The 19,622-nt window shown below is 47.7% G+C and overlaps 1 protein-coding gene across 1 annotated transcript in view; it reads left to right on the top strand.

Annotated features, from left to right (window-relative positions):
* LRRC56 (leucine rich repeat containing 56) overlaps nt 1-11,573 on the top strand; it is a gene marked incomplete at its 5' end in the record, with an annotated part of 35,718 nt that extends 24,145 nt beyond the window's left edge. The window contains 7 exons of the mRNA XM_035895362.1: nt 675-861; nt 2,990-3,172; nt 5,343-5,407; nt 6,557-6,687; nt 7,442-7,635; nt 10,270-10,630; nt 11,384-11,573. Coding sequence (XP_035751255.1) covers nt 675-861; nt 2,990-3,172; nt 5,343-5,407; nt 6,557-6,687; nt 7,442-7,635; nt 10,270-10,630; nt 11,384-11,573 — 1,311 coding nt within the window. The remainder of the gene's footprint in view (nt 1-674; nt 862-2,989; nt 3,173-5,342; nt 5,408-6,556; nt 6,688-7,441; nt 7,636-10,269; nt 10,631-11,383) is intronic.
* Between the last annotated feature and the right edge of the window lie 8,049 nt (nt 11,574-19,622).

The raw sequence follows: 19,622 nt of genomic DNA, 5'->3' as shown, positions 1-19,622 counted from the left end.
AATCCCAAGTGCAATCCATTTTAGCCTTCTGTGTACCTGCTGTTGGCATGCAACCTTCTTGCAGAAGAAAACGTACTTTGAAGTAAGCCATCACTTTCTACCAGTGTATAAAATCACACACCAAACCCCTGAAGACTGCCTCAGAAAATCAGTGCAGTTCATTCACTGCGGCTGGTTTATGGTTGTGCCTAAAAACACGATCCATGGAAATACCCTTTCCTTTTCCATCAGCAGGTGTAGCACATTCATAACATGTTTTCAAGTCTTCTTATCACCTCAGTATTGATGCAGCAACCAGAGAATCGCAAAAGCCCAGGATTTCCATGGGCACCAGTGGACTTCTATGCTTTTGTACATTATATATAATATAACAAAGACAAATGCCAAAGTCATTAGTGGGTAAACAGCAAAGGAGCCTTTGGGTGGGGGACATGTTTGCACTGCTGAGGACATGTTCATGATCAATTCAAGTAGAAATTATGTGAGGGGAAAGCACAGTGAAATGAAATTCCTGACTGAATTTATTTCTGTTGAATGAGGTGAATAGGTTTGCCTTGTAGAAGGCGTTTCAAGCTGTATAGCAGTCATACAAACTGAACACTGCTGTGCTGCTGGTGGAAGTCCACAGTGTGTTAAATAAACTGTTCAAGTGACTGCCTTCTCAATTTCTCCAGGAACCAGATTATAATTACAGAGCTGAAATAAAAAAACTCATTCCCCACTTGGAGTATTTGGACGAAATACCAGCAAGCCAGACTGCTCTCCTTCCTTCCAAGATGATGTATAAGGATTGGCTGATCATCAAGGAATCCATCAAGGAACATGGTTTAGCTGGAGACATTTCATGTTTAGGTATGTCAGGTTTCCTATCGGGGTTCATTTTTCAGGTTACAATGTGTGAAGAAGAAAGATGAAGAGCAAGCTGGCCTCTTCAAAGCCAGTGTTTAATTATAGCAAAGGGACGAAGGATGTTGTCTTCTTCATTTGGGAAGTGAGGAAGCTGGAAATTAGCGCAGTGCAAATTTAAATGAAAGCTGTCCTAAGCTGGTCATCAAGACCAGAAAAATGCAGACAATTTCTAGAGCATCAAGCAAATCCAGCAGTAGTTGGGAGTCTGTATTTAGCGTAGTGATGGGAAGAAGCAAAGCTTAGAAAGGAATGTTTCAACAACAGCTGTTTGCAGCCCTTTCTGTGGTAGCAGTCAGTCCCATGTAGCGTGGATATAGTAGGATTTCCTACTCCCATTTCATAATAGGAAAGGCAATTTGGTCACCATCCCTCAGTGGTAACAACATCCTAGCAACTGAGATTGCATGGTCTCGTAAGAGATCTGTTCCATTTTCCTTGCCTCTGTGATTAAGTCCATTACGTTCATTAGTAGAGAGTAAATGGTTTGAAAATAAATCTGTTGTCCTTTTGCCTGTAGCCTTGGTTATCGTTCAGATGTCCATGCTTTTACGTATCATGCTACATGCACTTTACCATGTATCATTAAATATTACAAAGCATTTCCTATAACTGCTCCCGTTGCTCCCCATTAGTGATGGGCAATGCCATGCTTCCCAGCGCCCCCAGTTGTGGTTTGCCTGCCAACTATACTCCATTAAAAATTTAGTTTGTTTTGGAATAAGTACAGATGTTTGTCATTTATTTAATCCCTGTGGGTCCAAATCATTAGTTGTAATAGTAGTTATGGTAGGGGAAAAAAATCTATTAGAATCTGATCCTCCAGTGATCCTGCTTTGGCAGCATCAGCTATGGTTCAGAAAACTAGTTAACAAAGTGGGCTGACAGAAACAGTAGGGACGGAGCAGAAAATTGTGAATTCGTATTGTTTACTGGTGTAACCAGACTTATATTCTTGCCTTCAGCTCTAAACCAATGAGCTTATGTGGTCAGGTTCAGCCATCCCCATATTTTTTTCTTTCCTATAGCAATGTTGACTCAGGTACTTTGCCCACGCTGTGTATTTCATGGGTTTGTACTAACAACTATCGCCAAGGTATTTTGAAGGTCCCTAACACTCCGCTCTTAAGTAAACAGCCATATTATGGCAGAGCTGATTGCTCCACTGTGGAGCTGGTAGATGCTCAACACTTTCCAAAGCACGCTATTCATCTAGGCACTGAAATGAAATCTGCTCTCCTGTGGGTTGTTGGCTGCACACGCTGCTCTTAGAGCTGTGCTGTGCTCCCAGGCAGCCGGTGGTTGGGCAGGTAAGAAGACAAGGCTCTGTCTGCCTTCGCTAGTTTTTGTATAATCCACCCTGCCCTGTAGCATTGCGAAAACTCAGGTTCCACCTTTCATTCCATGGTAGAGAAGTATCTGTCTCTGAGGCAGTACTGGAAAAATCTGTCACTACCATTCCCAGATTTCCATAATTCCTGGTACGTGGTTTTCCCTGATTGCTCTGGTAAGGTGGCCGTCACCATCTGTGTTGTTCCTGGGCATTTAAGCAATATATTCTAAGCCTGAGGGCTTGGACTGTGCCTGTGGCAAGCCTGCAACGGTTCCCCTGCAGGCAGGTGGGCAGCAAATGAGAGGTGGCTTACTCTTACCCTAGGCATGCTGACAGGGGAAGCAGCAGAGCCCTGGACACATCCAGGCTGTCACCCATGGGGCCGTTGGAGGCAGGTGGCAAGCACAGAGTGGTTCCTGACCCCATCCTCAGCCAGCAGCCTGTCCCTGGTGCCCAGGAGCAGGATGGGGGGTGGGAAGGTACTTGGTTTAGTTGGAGGTCTCCAGATTCTGCTGTCTGCAGAGGACAGCTACAGGGAACTGCATGCAGCACCAGGAAGCCCACTGCCTCCAGGCTTGGCCCGCTCCAGCATGTTTCTTGTAGCTGCAATGACAAATTTTTCTGTCCCCTGCAGCTCCAAGTGTGGAACAGCAGCCACTTGGCAACGTACGGTGATTGTATGGTTTGAAGCCTTTCACGACTGCACTTACACTAGCAAAACCTCTCTCTTAGATCCATATCTTGGGGCAGTAGCAAGGCAGTCTGGATGCAGCCCAAGACCCCCAACAACTTCCAGACCTGGAACTACGCAGTGGTCAGCTAATGCAGGGAGATCTAGCAACACCCGCCTTTTGTACGGTGGCTGTCCTTTTTCGGATCCCACTGTTTCTAATGAGCTGTTCCCAGAAGATGACTCCAGTGATTTGACACATGGTAATGTATGGTTTTTAATCCTGTTCTTTCCCACACCTCCACCTCCTTCTGAATGTTATTATTGCTGATGAAAGCCTGGGTGCTTTGAATACCACCCACCCATGCCACTGCTCCATCAGGTTCAGCGTATGCTTTTGTCCATGGGACTCACCTGCTTTTGTGTGGGCTTTCCTTTATTTCACCCTGCAGCAGAAGGTGCAAGTCATCTGGGCTTCCTCCTTGTCCCATCCCATGCGGTGGGTTGCAAGATGGGTGAATCTTTTTGATCCCCTGAGGGCTTGTGTACTGACGAAAAGCTGATCTCTGCTCCACAGAGCCACATGGCCAGTACAGTCATGACAATGACTCAGAGGAACAATCTAACTGGCAAACTTAATGAACTGGCAAACTTAACAAGTGAACAAAGGCAATTTGGCAAAGGAACTATTTTCAGCACAACCTGTCACAAGTTGTCCAAACTTATATGCATGAATATATGGTAGAGAAGTGGAGAAAGAGAGGAGCAAGAAAAGAAAAAGAAAGGAGAGAAGGATAGAAAAAAAAGAGAGGTATCACCACCCTTGGATCCTGCATTGTCATCTTGGGGTGGAGTCTGGATCCAAAGGTGATACGTTGACAAAGCAAACCGTGTGTGTTCATCCTTATATAGACTCATTAATCCAAGACAACCCCTGGGGTGGCAACCATCTCGCTTCTGCACAGTCAAGTGTTCTAGAGAGTTCTCAAATTGGGTCGGGGGTGTCGGTGCGGTGGCGAGGGTCTTTGGCGATCATGAATTCCTTTCGTGAATACCTTTTGACCAGCACATGCTCTGTTGTTGCCCACCAGAAGAAGCCGAGGGGGCAGCCCACCGCCCTGCCTCCACAGGGCTCACCCCACCCCTCTCTGTTCCCCCTCTGCCCACACAAGTTGTTTGAGACAAAGAAATATCTGATTGCCCAGTCGGTCTTAGACACCCCTCCTCAGCCCCTCTCCCCCATGCCTCTTGACAGCCCCATACTGTAATGGTGCTCCCCTGCAGAAGTTGCCTTTCACACCTCCTCAAAAACTGTCCCGCTCAGTCCTTTAAATTACACATCAGCCTAGCTGGGGCTCACTTAAGTCACATCTGGGCACATCTTGTTCAGTCATAGCTATGTGGTGCAAGGTAGTCCTCTAGAAAGGCGTGGTGGTGCGCATTCCCTCCCCATTGCATCGTGTGCTCAAAGTATGTGTGCTGCAGTCTCATACTGCGTCGCTGCCATCAATGAGCACTTTCTTTTGAGTTTCCAGGGGTGGCTCCCTCAGCAAGAGGAGTCAGTTCCTTGACTTCACAATACCTCATCTACAGGCGTACCACTGCCCTTCATGCCTTGGCCACCTGGAAGTACTGCCAAGTTAGCACCTCCTGGGGACAGCTGGATGGAAAGGGAGTTTACGTCTGGTACGATATTTGGCATTTCCCAAGATACCCTTCCCTGGCTTCTGGAAAGACTCCACTGGCCCGTAGAGTGCAGGTTAGATAGGAAGATGGTGTTTGTCTTCCCAGCATTGTGGGCTGCTTCTCTCAGATGCCCGTCCCACCTCAGTTCCTTCCTGTAGGTAGGACTCAGGATGATGAACTAGATGAAGTGATGCAGTGTCAACAGCTGAGTGCGCATTCGGAAAAGTGCATGGAAACCAAGTACTGTTTGCCAGGGAATGAGACCATAATTTCACATGCACTTTTAGGTAGCCAGCACTACTGATAGAGACAGTTTTTCACCCAGTGTTCACTACTTCTTCCTGCCCCTTTGCTACCTCGTCTCTTGGTTTGGCAAGAGCATCTGCATAGCCACATGGGGAATCTCATTCTGATCAAGATCCAGCTGAAAAATTACCCAGCAAAACAAACAAAAAACCCCCCCAGTTCTAGTCTGGATCTGTTTCCTGATCTGACTCGCCATGTGGCCACACAAATGTTTGCACCAGCACAGTGGAGGAGGCAGGGCAGGAGCAGGAGACAGGTTCTGGTAGAAACAGAGAAACTGCCTCTTAGCAGCAGTGTCGGGCTGTCCCAGCTGACACTGTGAACCTACACCATGAAATATCACATCCTCCTGTCTATGGGAAATGACGATGACTGATTTCAAAGACAGCACCATTTGTTAAATGCTGGAGTAAAATGGTTTCTTTTTTCTTTTTTTCTTAGGACTCAGTCAAGTTATATGCGGGAACCCCACCAAGGCCCTTCGCGCAAGGAGGCAAAAGCTGGGTGTATGTTTTTCTTCTATACTTCATATTCCTGCCTGGTGACCCCCATAAATCCTGGGATAAACTGAACTCCCACTGTGGCTTGTGGCAGCTCGCTGTCTTCTGTAGGCCCAAAAGCCCCCCAACAGGCAATTGGCCTTGAGGAGGATGGAGAGTCTCTTGCCCTGATGTTACAAGGGTGCCCGTGTGCTAGCAGCAATTAACCACCAGGTGTAAAGGAGCACACGAAAAACAGTGTTGGCTGCTGGTGGCGCATTTCCTGTTGTCCTGGCCAAGCACAGCACAAAGCAGGATTGCAAAATTTGATGGTATTTCTACAACAGCTATTAAGCAAAAGATTTTTTCCAGCAGTGTTTCTTTTGATGGTGGCATAAACAGTCAGATCACTAATGCTGAGATAGTAATAGTTCCTATTAACTAAACAAACACAAGGCCAAAGTTTGTTCCTCTGGGCAGTGGGGTGGTACCCCAGCCCTGCGAGTCAGCCTGCTCATTTCAGCAGTAACTTCATGAGACCCCTGTGTGTAACCCATGTGTGTAAGGGGGTGCAGTCTGGCTCATCGTGGTTAGGTTTTGTGGGCCCTGAGGTTCACCATGGCACGAATGCACGTGCGTATGTCTGAACAGGCTGTACTAAATCAGGGAAACAGCATGCACAGGACACCTGCGACGCTGCGCTGTCGGCAGCCTCGCTTAATGCTGACAACAGATGTTAAAGAACCACTGGAAAAAATGCATCCCTCCCTTGTCTCTCTGCTGCCACTGCCTGAGCACTGAAAGCGTTCTGAAACAAATTTGAATGTTTGAGTGAATTACTGTATGTTATAAACTAGGATGTGGAAGGGGACTGTGGTCGTATGCTGAATGATGCAGTTTCTGTGGTGCTGGTCTTAATATGCTTATTGTCATAGATGCTACAGGCTTATGCACCAGCGAGATATAAATCAACATTTTTGTTACTGTCACCCTGCGTTCCTCACGCTGTAACAGAGCACACAATGGGCATGTGGGGCTTAAAACTGAAGAGCAAGAAAATGGTGAGGGAAACTCAGGAGTAACAGTGGACTTAGATGCCTTCTAAAATCCAAGGTCTAGAAACAGAGCTGGGGAGCGCTCCTGAGAGTATCAAGATAACTTCTGTCATTTTTGCAGCCACCTGCAGTGATCCCTTTGAAACTCTGCAGTATGAGGATGGAAAACTTCTACGGCTCTGGCAGAGGAGGAGACCTGCACCAGGAAGATGTTTTCTCTAAACTGAGAGTACAGAGAGAGCAGCACGAGCGGTGAGGCCATGGGAGAAATCTTGTGCAGTAAAACAGGCATTTTCTGCTGTAATAATAAAATAAACTCTTTGGCCACCTGGTGGTGGTTTCAGGGGATAGTCTTGGCCTCCTGCCTTCCTGTCCCTGCAGTGGCAATCCTTCCATCAGTCCTCCTTGCTGGAGCATCTGTGGGGTGGGCAAGGGAGAAGAAACCTGGGGGAAGCTCTGACCTGTCTCTAGAGCAGGCTGAAGAGCAGCATAGGCAGGGTAGGCTCTCTTGCTTAGCAGGAGCAAGGAAATGACTTTTCATAACTGGTAAGACATTCTTGGCCCTGACAGTGTCTACCTTTAGACAGTGAAAGAAGTGAAAGTATATGAGGTTTTCTGCAAGCATCACATTGGTTTAAGCAAATGAAAAGCTGAAAGGAAAATGCTGCCATGCTGAGATCCCCCCCATTTCATAGACAGGTAACAGTTGTTTTGGAAGTAAAAATGGCATTATTTCTCCAAGCTTACTTCACTGTGTAGTATTCTAAATCTGCCCCATTTAATTTGATTAACTTTAGGACACTTTCAGATAGTCAGACACAGACAGCTTAGGTGTCTGATCCGTTTAGAATGATTTTCCATATCTCCAAGAAAGTGGGAAATCACCGTGGGTGAATAATTCTACTGTCTGGGTGTTTGCCTATGTGGCCATGCCAAGCTGCACTCGTTTGGCTGCGTATTCACAGCTCAAAGGCTAGCTAAAGGTGTGATGCTTGATGTTGTCCAGGTGCCTGCAAACAAATCAGCAAGAAAAAGCCTCCCATGCACTGAAGGTAACTCTTAGTGATGAGGAAGAGGGTGAAGCCTGCAGCCTGACTGACAGCTATGAAGATGAGTTAAGGGAGACCTGTGATGAGGACCTCATTGAAAGGATTTCTCTTGATTCTTCTTGCCACTCCTGTCTCTCCCAGTCTTCCTCAGGTACTGGATCTAAACCTCTGGGGAAGGGTTAGCATCGGGTAGTGACACGTATTACCAACCATTTGTAGACAGGTCTATTAGTAACTGCAGTGTTTTATGAGATCTGGCTTCTGTGCTCTAGAGCAGTGATTTGGAAATATCATTGCAGAGCCAGACCCTAAGTAATCCATTCCAGTTTTTAAGCAGGACACGGTGGCCACCTGTGTTGACCATCAGTTGATATATTTCAGCATGGATCTGTAGAATTAAGAGGAACAAAGCTGATATTACACCAGTTTAGCATCAAGTCTAGAGGAAGGATGTGCCTCTGTCTTTTACCTTGTGTCATTAATTTGTGGCAGTGCCAGCTGAGTCTAAAATACTGTTGCTTCAACTGAGCTATATTTTACCCAAGTTGACAGTGATGGAAATAATGACTAAGCTAATGATTAAGGTTTAACTGGGCAACTGGGAATTCTGGAAAGATATGCAACCAAAGGGATGCATTCAGTGTAAAGAGTTTAAAAATGAAATGTGCTCTTCTACTCAAGAGCAAAGCCAAAGACCTCTCTGGAATTGCATTTACATGAATGAAAGCAGAATCCCCACTCTTCATTACTTGTTGTATATTGTATTTAAGAATATCAGAATAATTAATAATGGTTATTCCACATGCATATCAGGTAGAGGATCTTACAGAAGTACAACTTTAATCTATTTCTATTGCTAAGAATAACTTTTTTTTGCCTCAGTCAATATTAGCATGTGAGTTTTCATTTTACATTTCTTTCAGGGGCAAAATGGATCTATTAAAATTTGGAAAAATGTAATATATTTTCGAAAAAAATAGAACTTTCATTAAACTCTTCAAAGGCTCTGTGCATTAACAGTAACATAATATCTCCTTAACAAGAACAGAAGCTCTTTGGAAAAATCTAAAGGAATGGCCTATTACCCAGTGAACACAGAAGTCTTAGATTATGATCTCATGGTTTCTTTAGATTTAATCTGATCTTTTTTAGATTTAGTATGATTTCTTTAGATTGAATGTGATTTATTATGATCTCATCATCTTTTAGATTGAGTAGACAATGCCCGAAACATCTCAGAGTGTAGCGGTGTCATGCCTTATAGGTCTATAAAAGTGAATGGTTGGGCATAGATCTGCCCGCCTTGTAACCAGATCTGCTAGGACTTGGTTACAAGATTGATGGAGGGGTTTGAAATCTTGTATTGCTTGGGGGGGGTGGGTGACGCAGATCCCAAATCATAAGCAGCTGGCCATAACAACCAAGATTCAAATAATCACAAACACAGTAGCCTTTGCCCACTGTCACTAACAGACGTATGTGTTTGGTAGAGCAAATACCTGATAAAACTTTAGCAACTGATAGACTTTATTCAGCAAGGCAGTTAAAAATACGCTTGACCTCTGTGACTTGAGACTGTGTCAAGATTTGGAGAGGGATTTAAATGCCTCGACACTTAACTTCAGAAGTGTGTCCTACCCAATGTGATTTTCTCACAGAAGAACTTGTTGCTGGAAATAATCCTTCTGACCAGGAAAGAACAAGTCATCTGAGCAAAACTGCTCTTATGTGAAAGTGTTTGCAGCATCAGATCCCTATAGTCTGCACTCTTTGGAAGTCATCAAGTGTTATTTCAGGCTCTTGAGTCAGACATACCAGTCTTTCAGAGTGTCTTTACTTAAAAACAAATAAAAAATCCTATGAGATTTAGACATTTTTAAAGCATATAGTATGATGGAAACTGTTCAGTGAAAATTTTATATCAGCTTTATGTGGTTACCTAAGCAGTAAAATACATCCCCATCAATTAGGAGCTATAAAGCTGAACTTTCTGGGCCTGGGTTTTGGTAGCACATTCTTTAGATTGTGTTCGTGCCCTGGACCTTGCACATCAGGTGATTACAGTTGGTTCTTTTAATAAACGAGAGCAATTGGATCCCTGCTATGTAGAGAACGGTTTTAAGCATATATGCATGCACATTATATTCATAAGTCAGTAACAAGATGATTCTTCTCTGTATGTTGCACCTGAGGATTACATGGGCTAAAATATGAACAGCCAGATAGTAGCCCTGCATGTAGTGCAATATTTTCCCTAGCAGCCCTGCATGTAGTGGAATATTTCCCTAGCAGTCATGCACTTTCTGTAATTTCAAGGCTAATCTCAAGACCTTATTCTTGCACCTTTGCCTCCGATTTAAAAAAAAAAAAGTGGATCTGCTCATCTGTGATTCTCCCTGGGCCTTGAATTTCAGATCACTGGATGGGGTCCTCAGGTATTTAAAACAAGGCGGTGCAAACACTGGCCAGGAATTATGTAGGTAAGATCCTGCCTGAGAACAGGAGGATGGGTGAGCTGGTCTGTCCCTCTTGAGCTGTGCACAGCTTGTGAGCAGTTCCCGTGCTTGGCATATCACCAGCAGTACTGGCAGGGAGGCTGCTGAGTAACCCAAACCCCCGACTACAGAGGAAGCAATTCAACAAGGCCAGCATCGCTGTGTGCCCCGGGACACATCTGCCCACCCAGCTCCATCACACAGCATTCTCTGAAACCTTTTGCTCACTGGGTCAGGCATTTAGGAGTAAGATGAACTGATATATCGCTGCGCTTCCCCCCCTGTTTCAGGTTCATCACAGGCTCAGGAAGGTGCAGTGTTCTCCAGCCTGAACTGTTGTTTAATTCCATCCCCTCCAAAAAGCCCTTCACCTGCATCTGTAATGGGTGTTGCAGCAAGACCCTGGAAAACAAGGAACCACAGACGTCTAAAAATACCCAGCCAAGAGGAGGACAGGCAGTGGACACAGCGATGCCAGTCAAGGGCCCATCAAGAAACTTCAGCCCAGCCTCTGGGCAAGGAACTTGCTCTCCGGAGCCAGCACAGTGTGCCAGCTGCCTCCAGATCCCGAGGGCAGCCCCAGCCTGCTGGGACCATCAGCCGACAAAGGCCTATTTCAGGACCAGCAGCTGTTGGATCAACAAGCATCAGGTATGCGTGCTGCCGGCAGCACTGCCTGCAGCATTTCTGGGGAAAAGAGATGGGACTTCAGGGCAGGAAAAAGCAGACTTGTGTTGTCTCTGGAGTCTCCTGCCTGTTCTGTAAAAAGAACTCCTTTTATTTGTGCTGACATTTACTTTCAATGTCTAACACCAAATGAAACATTTTCTCATGTTCCTTATAGTTTGAGTGTTGGAAATTTTGTATTTTCTTGAATTTTCCTGTGTTCTTACTGCTCCATTCCCATGTTCCCCATGTAAGGTGGATGCCTATGTCTGTTGCAGAGCTCTTGTAGTGGTGCTTGTTCAACACTCTCCCCGGGTAAACCCCAAGACAAGTTCCTGACATCCCACTTTTTTTTTTTTTTCCCCTTGAAACTTGCATTAATCCATATTAGAAAGAGCTTTGGAAAATAAAGTAGGCATTAGATAAGTGTCACATGCACCAAAACATGGTTATTTCTGAAACTGCTTACTGTAAGATTAGCATTGTGATACTTTGCAGAAACAAAACTGAGGAGTTGTGACATGACACCTTGATTTTGAAGTTAATGTAGTCATTACAGAGGAGCATAGGCAGCGAGCGCATGCCCTGTGTGGGAAGCTGGTGTTCCTTGTGCTGTTCCCAGGTCTGGCAGCTTTTTGATTCAGTTTTGAGAGTGGGAGACGGCAGAGCCGGTAGGGGGAATGCAGATATTCAGACCCAGAGTGCAATTTCACCACAGTGTTTCTCTCTTTTCCTCAGGCCTGTCATGGATGAGAGCCCTCCTGAAGAGATCAACCACCACCAGCCAGCTGTCTGCACATCCACAAAAGCCTCGGAGAGGTATGGGCTGATAAATGCTGCTTGGCCCCTGACTGCAAGGGCAAAGCTGCAGTCTCTGCCAGACAGACCCACCTCAACAACATCTCAGCACAAAAGTCCTCGGTCCTAGAAGATACCCAGGTGGCAGCATATGTTGGAGCCATGTACACAGCACAGTCTTGAAGGATGGATGATATCTTCCAGCTTCTTCTGCAAGCTAAACACAGAACTGTGCAAGTAGAGCAGTTCAAACAAATGACATGATTTGCCTCAATTAAGGCTACAGCTGATCCAGAAATGCTTTTGTTAAAGAGCACCCGCTGATCAACAGAAGAGCTAATCAACCTCTTATTACAGAAAAACATGGTTATTTTTGCAGCCTTCATGCACTAAAACAGAACAAGTCCTAACGTATTTCCTCTCATCCACACCATGCCCTGCTCTGTGAGTCAGGCAGGGACACTGAACCAAGCGGAGCATGGAGCCTGCAGTTTGTGGAGTAGGCTGGAGGAGGTGAAGGACACAGTGTGTTCCCTCTCACGCTCAGCCACCTGACCTAGCAGCAGCCCCGTGGTGTGTCTTTTGCAGTCCTGGATGTTTAACATGCAAGGGACAGAGCCAAGGGCTTGAGAGGAAGTGTTGACTGGAGTGGGTTGTAAGGGAGGGATGCGTTGCCCAAGGAAGAGCCCAGGTGGGAAGAGCTGGGTGGTTTCAGAGCTGATGCCCCCACAGGAGCTCACTCTGTTCACAGGTATCTGAGGTTCTTGTTGCCTGCATCGCTATGGGAGCGAGTGCTGACCAAGTGGCTCATCCCAACATTAACACGTTTGTTTGCTCTGTAGCTACCTGGAAGGATTTCTATTGCTTCCTATGGATAGACATTGCATACTGGAATTTCATTAGCAGAGCTGACCCCTCTGTAAGCAGGTGTCAGAGCATCCCCTGCCTGTGCCTTTAGTCAGGCATCCCACCTCTAGTCTTTTTAAATCAAATTCACTTTCCCATTTCATAGGACTGAATAATTTTAAGTAATGCTGCAGCAAAGACAAGGCAGGGAAGTAAGGGAATAATCTCTTGCTTTTTCAGTAGGGTATTTGCTTTATATTCGTGTGAGATTCAAAACATCTGGGTTAGTGACTGCTGACTGTGAGATGTTGATCCAAATGGCTGTGCCTTGCAACTTTATTGATGTTGCTGTCTGAAACTAAGCGTCATGACATTTTTTTCCAGTACAAGTTACTATGTTAGATATATATTTTAAAATCTGTTGATAAAACAGTAAGCACACAATGAGTTAATTAATTGGTTTATGGCTTCTTTCTACTGGTCAGCTTAATGTAGAGGAGAAGAGTAACAGAGAAAGCCCCAAAACTTTGGCTCATCATAGTGATACTTGCACCACTTTCTCCTACAAAATAGTAAGGAGCTTGAAGCTAGTTGCCCAATTTTGGTGGGCCCTAGAGGAAATCATCCATCCAAAATCATTAAAAACCACGTGGCATGTGATTCTGTGCAATACTGTCGATGCAGGCAGGATTTCTCATCAGATGTTGCCCAACAACAGTGCCTGTGTCCTTAAACGGGCTCCCAAAATTGACTTTTTGCCAGTGTCACTGACCACGACCGTCACCAAAAAAAAATCTGACCTTGTAAAAGAAAGAAGAAAATGGCAGCATAGTTTTCAGAAATGCTCTGCGCCCTCCCTGCCTGCTTGAAGTCTGCAGCCCTCGCTGGCAGTCAGCGCTGTTGACAATCAGGTCCTTCTCTATAGCCAGGGTCGTATCAGTGGGTGATGGGTAGGACTGTCTTCTCAAAATATTCAGAGCCTCCCTCTCGATTTGCATCTCTGATTTCAAAGGGGCAGAGGGGAAAAAAAAAAAAGCATAAGTGAGCTTTTGTGCATGGAAACCGGGGCAGCTAGACGGGTCTGCACGTGCGCATCTGCAGATGCAAAACTCTGGTTATGGATCTGGAAAGTGCTCTCAAAAGCACCTGTGAGCTCATTTCGCAGCAAACACAACTTGTTTCTGTACATGCATCAGGCAAGGAGCTTCTCAGTGGTGCCAAAGAGGGCTTGGAGAAATGAAAAAAAGCTCTGCCCTCCTGCGTGGGAAGTAAGAGTCACCAAGGGCTTCATCAAAACCATTTAACTCAGGGTTTCCTGTTTCAACATCCCTTCAGGTACCTCAGGGATATCTCTCAGGGGTGCAGGCAGTGTGTGATCTTCAAAACAGCCACTCCACCCCATACTAACCAACTCTGCCCCTCTGATGACCTAACCAAGGCAGTCACATGCCATGTAGTGGTGTGGCATGTGTGTACAGAGACAGGAGAAGGTGTCCACTCTGCCTACCGGTCACTGCATCAGCTGGTGACCCAGCATCTTCTCAGGTGTGCATCAGTAGGGATGGGCATGTAAGAAGGGCTTGAAGCCATGTGCTCTTGTGTCCTGGCAGTGCCACCATGAGGATTTCATGTCCAGAGCTGACTTGAAGGCCTGATGAGTGAAGCAGTTGGCATGACTGCTGTGACTTTAGTGGCACTGTCCTGCAGCAAGAAGCGACAATGCCAGGAGCTGGGGGCCCTGGGGCACTTGCAGGGAAGCCTCTTGATGCCATTCTCCTCATTTGAACCTCTGGGTTATCTGCAGGGAAAGCAAAAGCTCTGCTCTCAGATGGACCTTGCGGGCAGGGCACCCCATGCTTATCTGGGAGGCGTGCTCGATCTCAAGCTGCACTGCTGACTGCATCCCCAGAGCACAGGGCAGGAGGCCAGAGAAAGGATGCTCCCATGCTCAGCCAAGCAGCAATGCTTAGCTCTTGGGTGTTGCTCTGCCGAGGTGGATCTCCAGCCGTGTTACCCAGCAGGACAGAGACTGGTTTCGTGTATACAGAGAGGGAGGCAAAGCGACTTGGCAGCAGAGCAGCGGCACCAGTGGGGATCTGACTTCCCTCCATCATGCATGCATCTTGTTAAGATGGTTTTGGCAGAGGGAGTGGAGGAAGACTAATTACTTCTCAGCACATGAAACCTTAGCAGGTAGGAGAGCCAAGCATTGGTGGACAGCTCTGTCAGAGGCATGAGTTTTTTGCGTGCCACCTGCGTTGTGTCCTTTCTGGGCAATCTGACCTGCTGAGTGGTATGGGCAAGAGTATGTGCTCTGAAGCTAAATGCATCACGAGACCCGGTGACAGGCTGTCGTGCAGGGAGGCTTGTTAAGAGACCAAGCTTGCAATCACAGCCTGACCTAACGGAGAAGAAGGGCTGGAAGTGTCCTCTATTCCGGTAGCGGGTGCACCTCTAAGTTTCCCAGAGCTGCCACGCTGTTCTGTCACAGTTTCCAGGACAAGCAAAATAAACAGGGCCGTTGTAGATCTGCACAGCTACAACATCCACAGAGGAAATTATTGCTCTGGTTTTAGCCTCTGCTCATCCACTTTCCAGCTTTTGCATCTAGACAATGTAAAAGCCAGCCAGGGCTTTAATAGGCTAATTAGGAGATGTCAGACGTGATGGGCTACCCGTGAATTCAATTCTCTTGGCCCAAGAGGGAACTATTATGGGGAGTTTCACTGTGTGTTTTCTTGTCGCTGTTTCCTCTGTTAAAATCCTGCGTTGGTTCCTTGAATATGGACAAAGTCATTTAATGAATGAGCTTTTTCCCATCCCTGCCTTTGCAGACTCTATTAATAATTTGTCTCAGTAGGGTACTTGCTTCCAGTTGGATGCAACCAGTTTCAGATGTACATTACCAGGGTCCATCCCCTCGTTCTTGTAATGGGTCAGGAGCCGCTGATGCCTTTAAATATCTTGCTGCCTTAATGGGATTTGCTGCCAGCTGCCAAATTGATATCTAGTGTGTAAGCAGGGGAGAGGGGTGAAAACTGCTCCCCTCTCACCTATTAATAAATAAGCGCAGCGGGGAATAGTTTTCTGCCAGGAGCTAAGTCTCATCAGTGCATACTGCTAACGGAGAGAATGGTTAGCTGGGGGCAGCCGCCCTGCAGGGAGTAGGGCTTGGAGCAAAGGGATTTGGCCCAAAGCAATGATGCTTCAGCGTTAGCAGAAGCAGGGTCTATCCAGGAGGCCTCTCAGCATCACTTAGCTGGTGTCCCGCAAGCAGCTCTGCTGGAGTGGCTGGTGCTGCCCTGCATACTGAAAGGCTTTGCTCAGCCAGAGCTTTCAAAAATAATTGGAGAAAGAAGTGGGCAGCTGTGTGCTAGCCATCCAGTTATTTCAGTGTCTAAAAATCCTCCCTCCTCCTGAAGGGAGCACGTCTGGGATGGCATCCCACCCAAACAAATGGGCCCTGACAAGTGGAGGTGGCTCCTGCTCAGACTTGGATTGCATTCTGCACCTCTCAGCTCTGTAGAGCCTGGCCTGTCACAGGGACCTTAGCATCCCATTTGGGGACAGGCCAAAGGGGATGCTAGCCCTGTCCAGTGTCCCCATCGCAGCTGTGTTCACAGCCCACCTCCTGCACAGTGCTTATGACTGTCAGGCTCGTTACTGAGACTGTTACTTACTCATGTTGAAGGCTTGGGGTTGCTTTGCACTTGGAACAAATCCATCTTCATTGCTAGATAAAGAGGAGATACTTTCTTTGGCTGCCAAGGAGGAGAAAGTCCCAGAGACGTTCAGGAGAGAAAGTCTCATAGAAATGACAGGTCAGCTCAGGATCGCTTCCTACACAGTTCCTTGGCTTGCCACCGTGTTCAGAGCCCGACATGCTTGGGCTCATTGCCATGGGCAGTGTCTTGCAGCTTGGTAGGACACAGACACTTCTAGGGTATGCTTAGTCAGATGGTTCATGCTCCAGTAGTGTCAGTCTCTCCATTGATAAAACAGGGTTTGAGATGGCTTAGATGTCTTCTTGGTACCATCCAATGCCAGGTGAGATGAATCCTGCCCTGCAATAGCTTTCTCAGTGTGCCAGAGTATCCTGGCCGGGTTTTCGTTGTTGGCAGCATCTTGCTCCTCTACAGTTACCCTGGGCGATACTGGAAATGTGAAGGTAAACGTCTTTCCTCTCCTGGCTGAGGCAAAGCACCAGCCTTGAAGAATGGAGATGGTAGGGGATTGTGTGACCACTGGGTACAGTGTGCCTCGTGCCAGTGTGTGTGGCTCCTTGAGCAGGCCTGTGAAGCTTCTGCACCTTCCAGGGAGGCACGGGCAGGGGGCAGGCAGGGTGGGGGGGCTGTGGGACAGCAAGGAGGGTTTGTCCTGGACTGAATTCAAGTTGCCACCCCAGACTGTGAGATGGTGCTGCAGGCGGAGAGTTGGCCCACTGCAGGTGCATCTGGGAGGGCAGGTCTGCTGCCCAGTCCCCAAAAGAGGGAGATGTCTGTCATCTCTGTCCCCAGAGAGGGAAATGCTCGCTGGACTTTTCAAAACCAGTCCAGCTAGCTGGGAGGTGATCCAGGTAGTGGAGATCCTGTCTCGGAGGTCTCTTGCTGTCTCTAGAAAACAGACAACCTTGCAGCGACAGCCTTGATCAAGCCTTAGTGGCAGTGGAGTAATTTTTCAGCTCTGCACTGGTTTCCTGTGGCCCAAGGACAAATTGTGTGATCTGAGAGGAGGTGTGGCATGGTCTTACACAGACAATGAGAGCAGGGGCCTTGTTCTGACCCATCCCTCAAACAAGGCATCCACCACAGGCATGTCCTCTCCCCATTGCCATTAAAAACCTCATTGCGCCTGCGCATCCCCAGCTGGAGCTCAGCACGATCGTGCTAAAATTAAGGGAGTAATTGAGATAATTTTTTAAGTACACCAGGGTATGACGGCCTTGAAACAAGATCTTCCTCCACGCACAGCATAAACCAGAAAAATAAAGTGTTGGATTCCTAGGTGGAGAGTTGCAGTATCATTTATAAATGTAAAACCTGCGCCTGAGGACGAGAGCGACTGCACATGCAACCAGGCGAGCCCACGCTTTAGCTGAAGAGCAAGAGGAACATCTTCAAATGGACACTAGAGGGAAGAAGAGAGTCTCACAAGTGTGACTTTTAAGAGTAAAAAAGGCTCAGAATCACAGAATGTCAAGGGTTGAAGGGACCTCTGGAGATCATCCAGTCCAACCCCCCTGCTAAAGCAGGCTCACCCACAGCATGTTACACAGGACTTCGTCCAGGCAGGCTTTGAATATCTCCAGAGAAGGAGACTCCACAGCCCCCCTGGGCAGCCTGTTGTAGTGCTCTGTCACCCTCAAAGTAAAGAAGTAAAGAAGTTCTTCCTCATATTCAACTGAAACCTCTTATGTTTCAGTTTGTACCAAACCCAAGCAGCGCCAGAGCGTTTGGAAGGCATTCAACACACAGTGGGCTCAACTTTTGCTTTTTTACCTTCTCCAGCATCCAGTGTGCTGGCCTCATGTGATGCCCCTAAACACACTATGCTGGTAGTGGCGTACTATATCACATATGACTTTGATCTACTCGGAAATATTTTCCTAGGAAACTTGCAATGCCCACAAAATGTAATGGAGAACATTCCCAACCCCTGCCTTGGCACTGGAAAGCTGTGGTGCTATAGGGCATCAGCGGTGCTATAAGACACCTGACAATGCTGTGTGCAATCCCAGCATGTCTTAAAGAGATGATCTTTGACACAGGCCATAGCTGCAAGCTGCAAAACAGCTCTAGACCACGCATGGCTTGAGTTCCAGCTTCTCCTTACTTGGTGACCAGGGACTTCTCATCTCTGGAGACCAGCACAGCAGGCAGAGCTTCCTGGGGGCTGTGCTCCCCAGCGCCGCTGGGCAAATCTCTGCTACCACGCCTACCAGTCTGAAACCAGTCCTCTCCCAGCCCAGCTGTGTTAAAGCTCTCTGCCATTTCTATCCCCTTTATCCCCACCCTCATCTCTCCCATCCTTCTTCCCCTGCCCTGCTCCTGGTTCTCACCCCGCTCAGCCCATCGCCTGCAGGCAGTTGCTGGTGTCCTGGTACCTCCTGGACAGGACCTCGCTGGAAGAGTGGCGCAAGCTGGGCAGGCTTTGTGTTTGTTGCTGCTCTTCTCTCTTCCATGGCTTTACCCCCCACAGGGATCTTGGCCCTCCTCCCTAACAGCAGGACGCGCTGGGAGATCCTGGCGGGTTGCAGGGGGCTTCACAGCAGTGGCCACAAGGGCTGGTCCCGAGGGCTCACCCAGCCCACATGACTTCTGTCCCAGCCCTTTCTCAGCATGGAGCCTGGCAAAAATCAGTGCCTAAATTCTGACTGCTGCTCTGTGGGCAGGGTCAGACCCTTCTTTCCCAGCAGAGAGCACCAACCCAGTCCATTCTCCATCCCTGGGCCACCTTGCTGCTGCAGGCTCCTGTACCAGCATCATCCACACCCCAGGGGAGATCGAGAGCTGTGACAGGGGCCTGAAGGTGAGTACCACAGTACCTGCTCTCTCCCCACCAGCCAAAACACATCGTCCCTGGCCATGCTGCCTATGGGGACAGTGCTGAGCATATGCTGTCTCCTGGTCATACCCTGGGCTGATCAAGCCCACATGGACCAGGGCTGTGCCAGGGCATGCACTAACTGAGGGTATGAGCAATCAAGGCTGCATCATCTGCCACATAAAGGAGCTGCATGGTTGGCAGGTTCAGGGAGAGAGAAAGCAAAGGCAAAACTGCCATGGGAGCAAGAGATAGAAACCTTTGGGAGATCTGTCCCAGGAGGAAGGCACTCAGTGAGAAGAGGAAGGAGTGCACTGTGGTGGGCAGCATGGGGGGGAGATGGACATGCTGGATGCAGCAGCCAGGTTGGGAGCACCACGCCATCCTGCCACAGGCAGAGAAGCACATGCTGCTAGATCAGATGTGGAGCTAGTAACAAGGTGGGGGTGATGGATCCCCCTCCGAAGCAACACCCCTCTCAAGAGCAGAGGGGTTCATAGAATCATGGAATCACTTTGGTTGGAAAAGACCTTTAAGATCATCAAATCCAACCTTTAACCTAACCCTGCCATCCCACCACTAAACCCTGCCCCTAAGCACCTCATCTGCCCTTCTTTTAAATACATCCAGGGATGGGGACTCGACCACCCCCCTGGGCAGCCCATTCCAGAGCCTGACAGCCCTTTCTGGGAAGAAGTTTTTCCCCATGTCCAACCTAAACCTGCCCTGGCACAACTTCAGACCATTCCCCCTCGTCCCATCGCCCATTCCCTGGGAGCAGAGCCCGACC

This window comes from Egretta garzetta, unplaced genomic scaffold (genome assembly GCF_000687185.1).
Source record: "Egretta garzetta isolate BGI_Z169 unplaced genomic scaffold, ASM68718v1 scaffold650, whole genome shotgun sequence".
Taxonomy (NCBI): Eukaryota; Metazoa; Chordata; class Aves; order Pelecaniformes; family Ardeidae; genus Egretta; species Egretta garzetta.
This window is presented reverse-complemented; position numbering and strand designations above follow the sequence as displayed.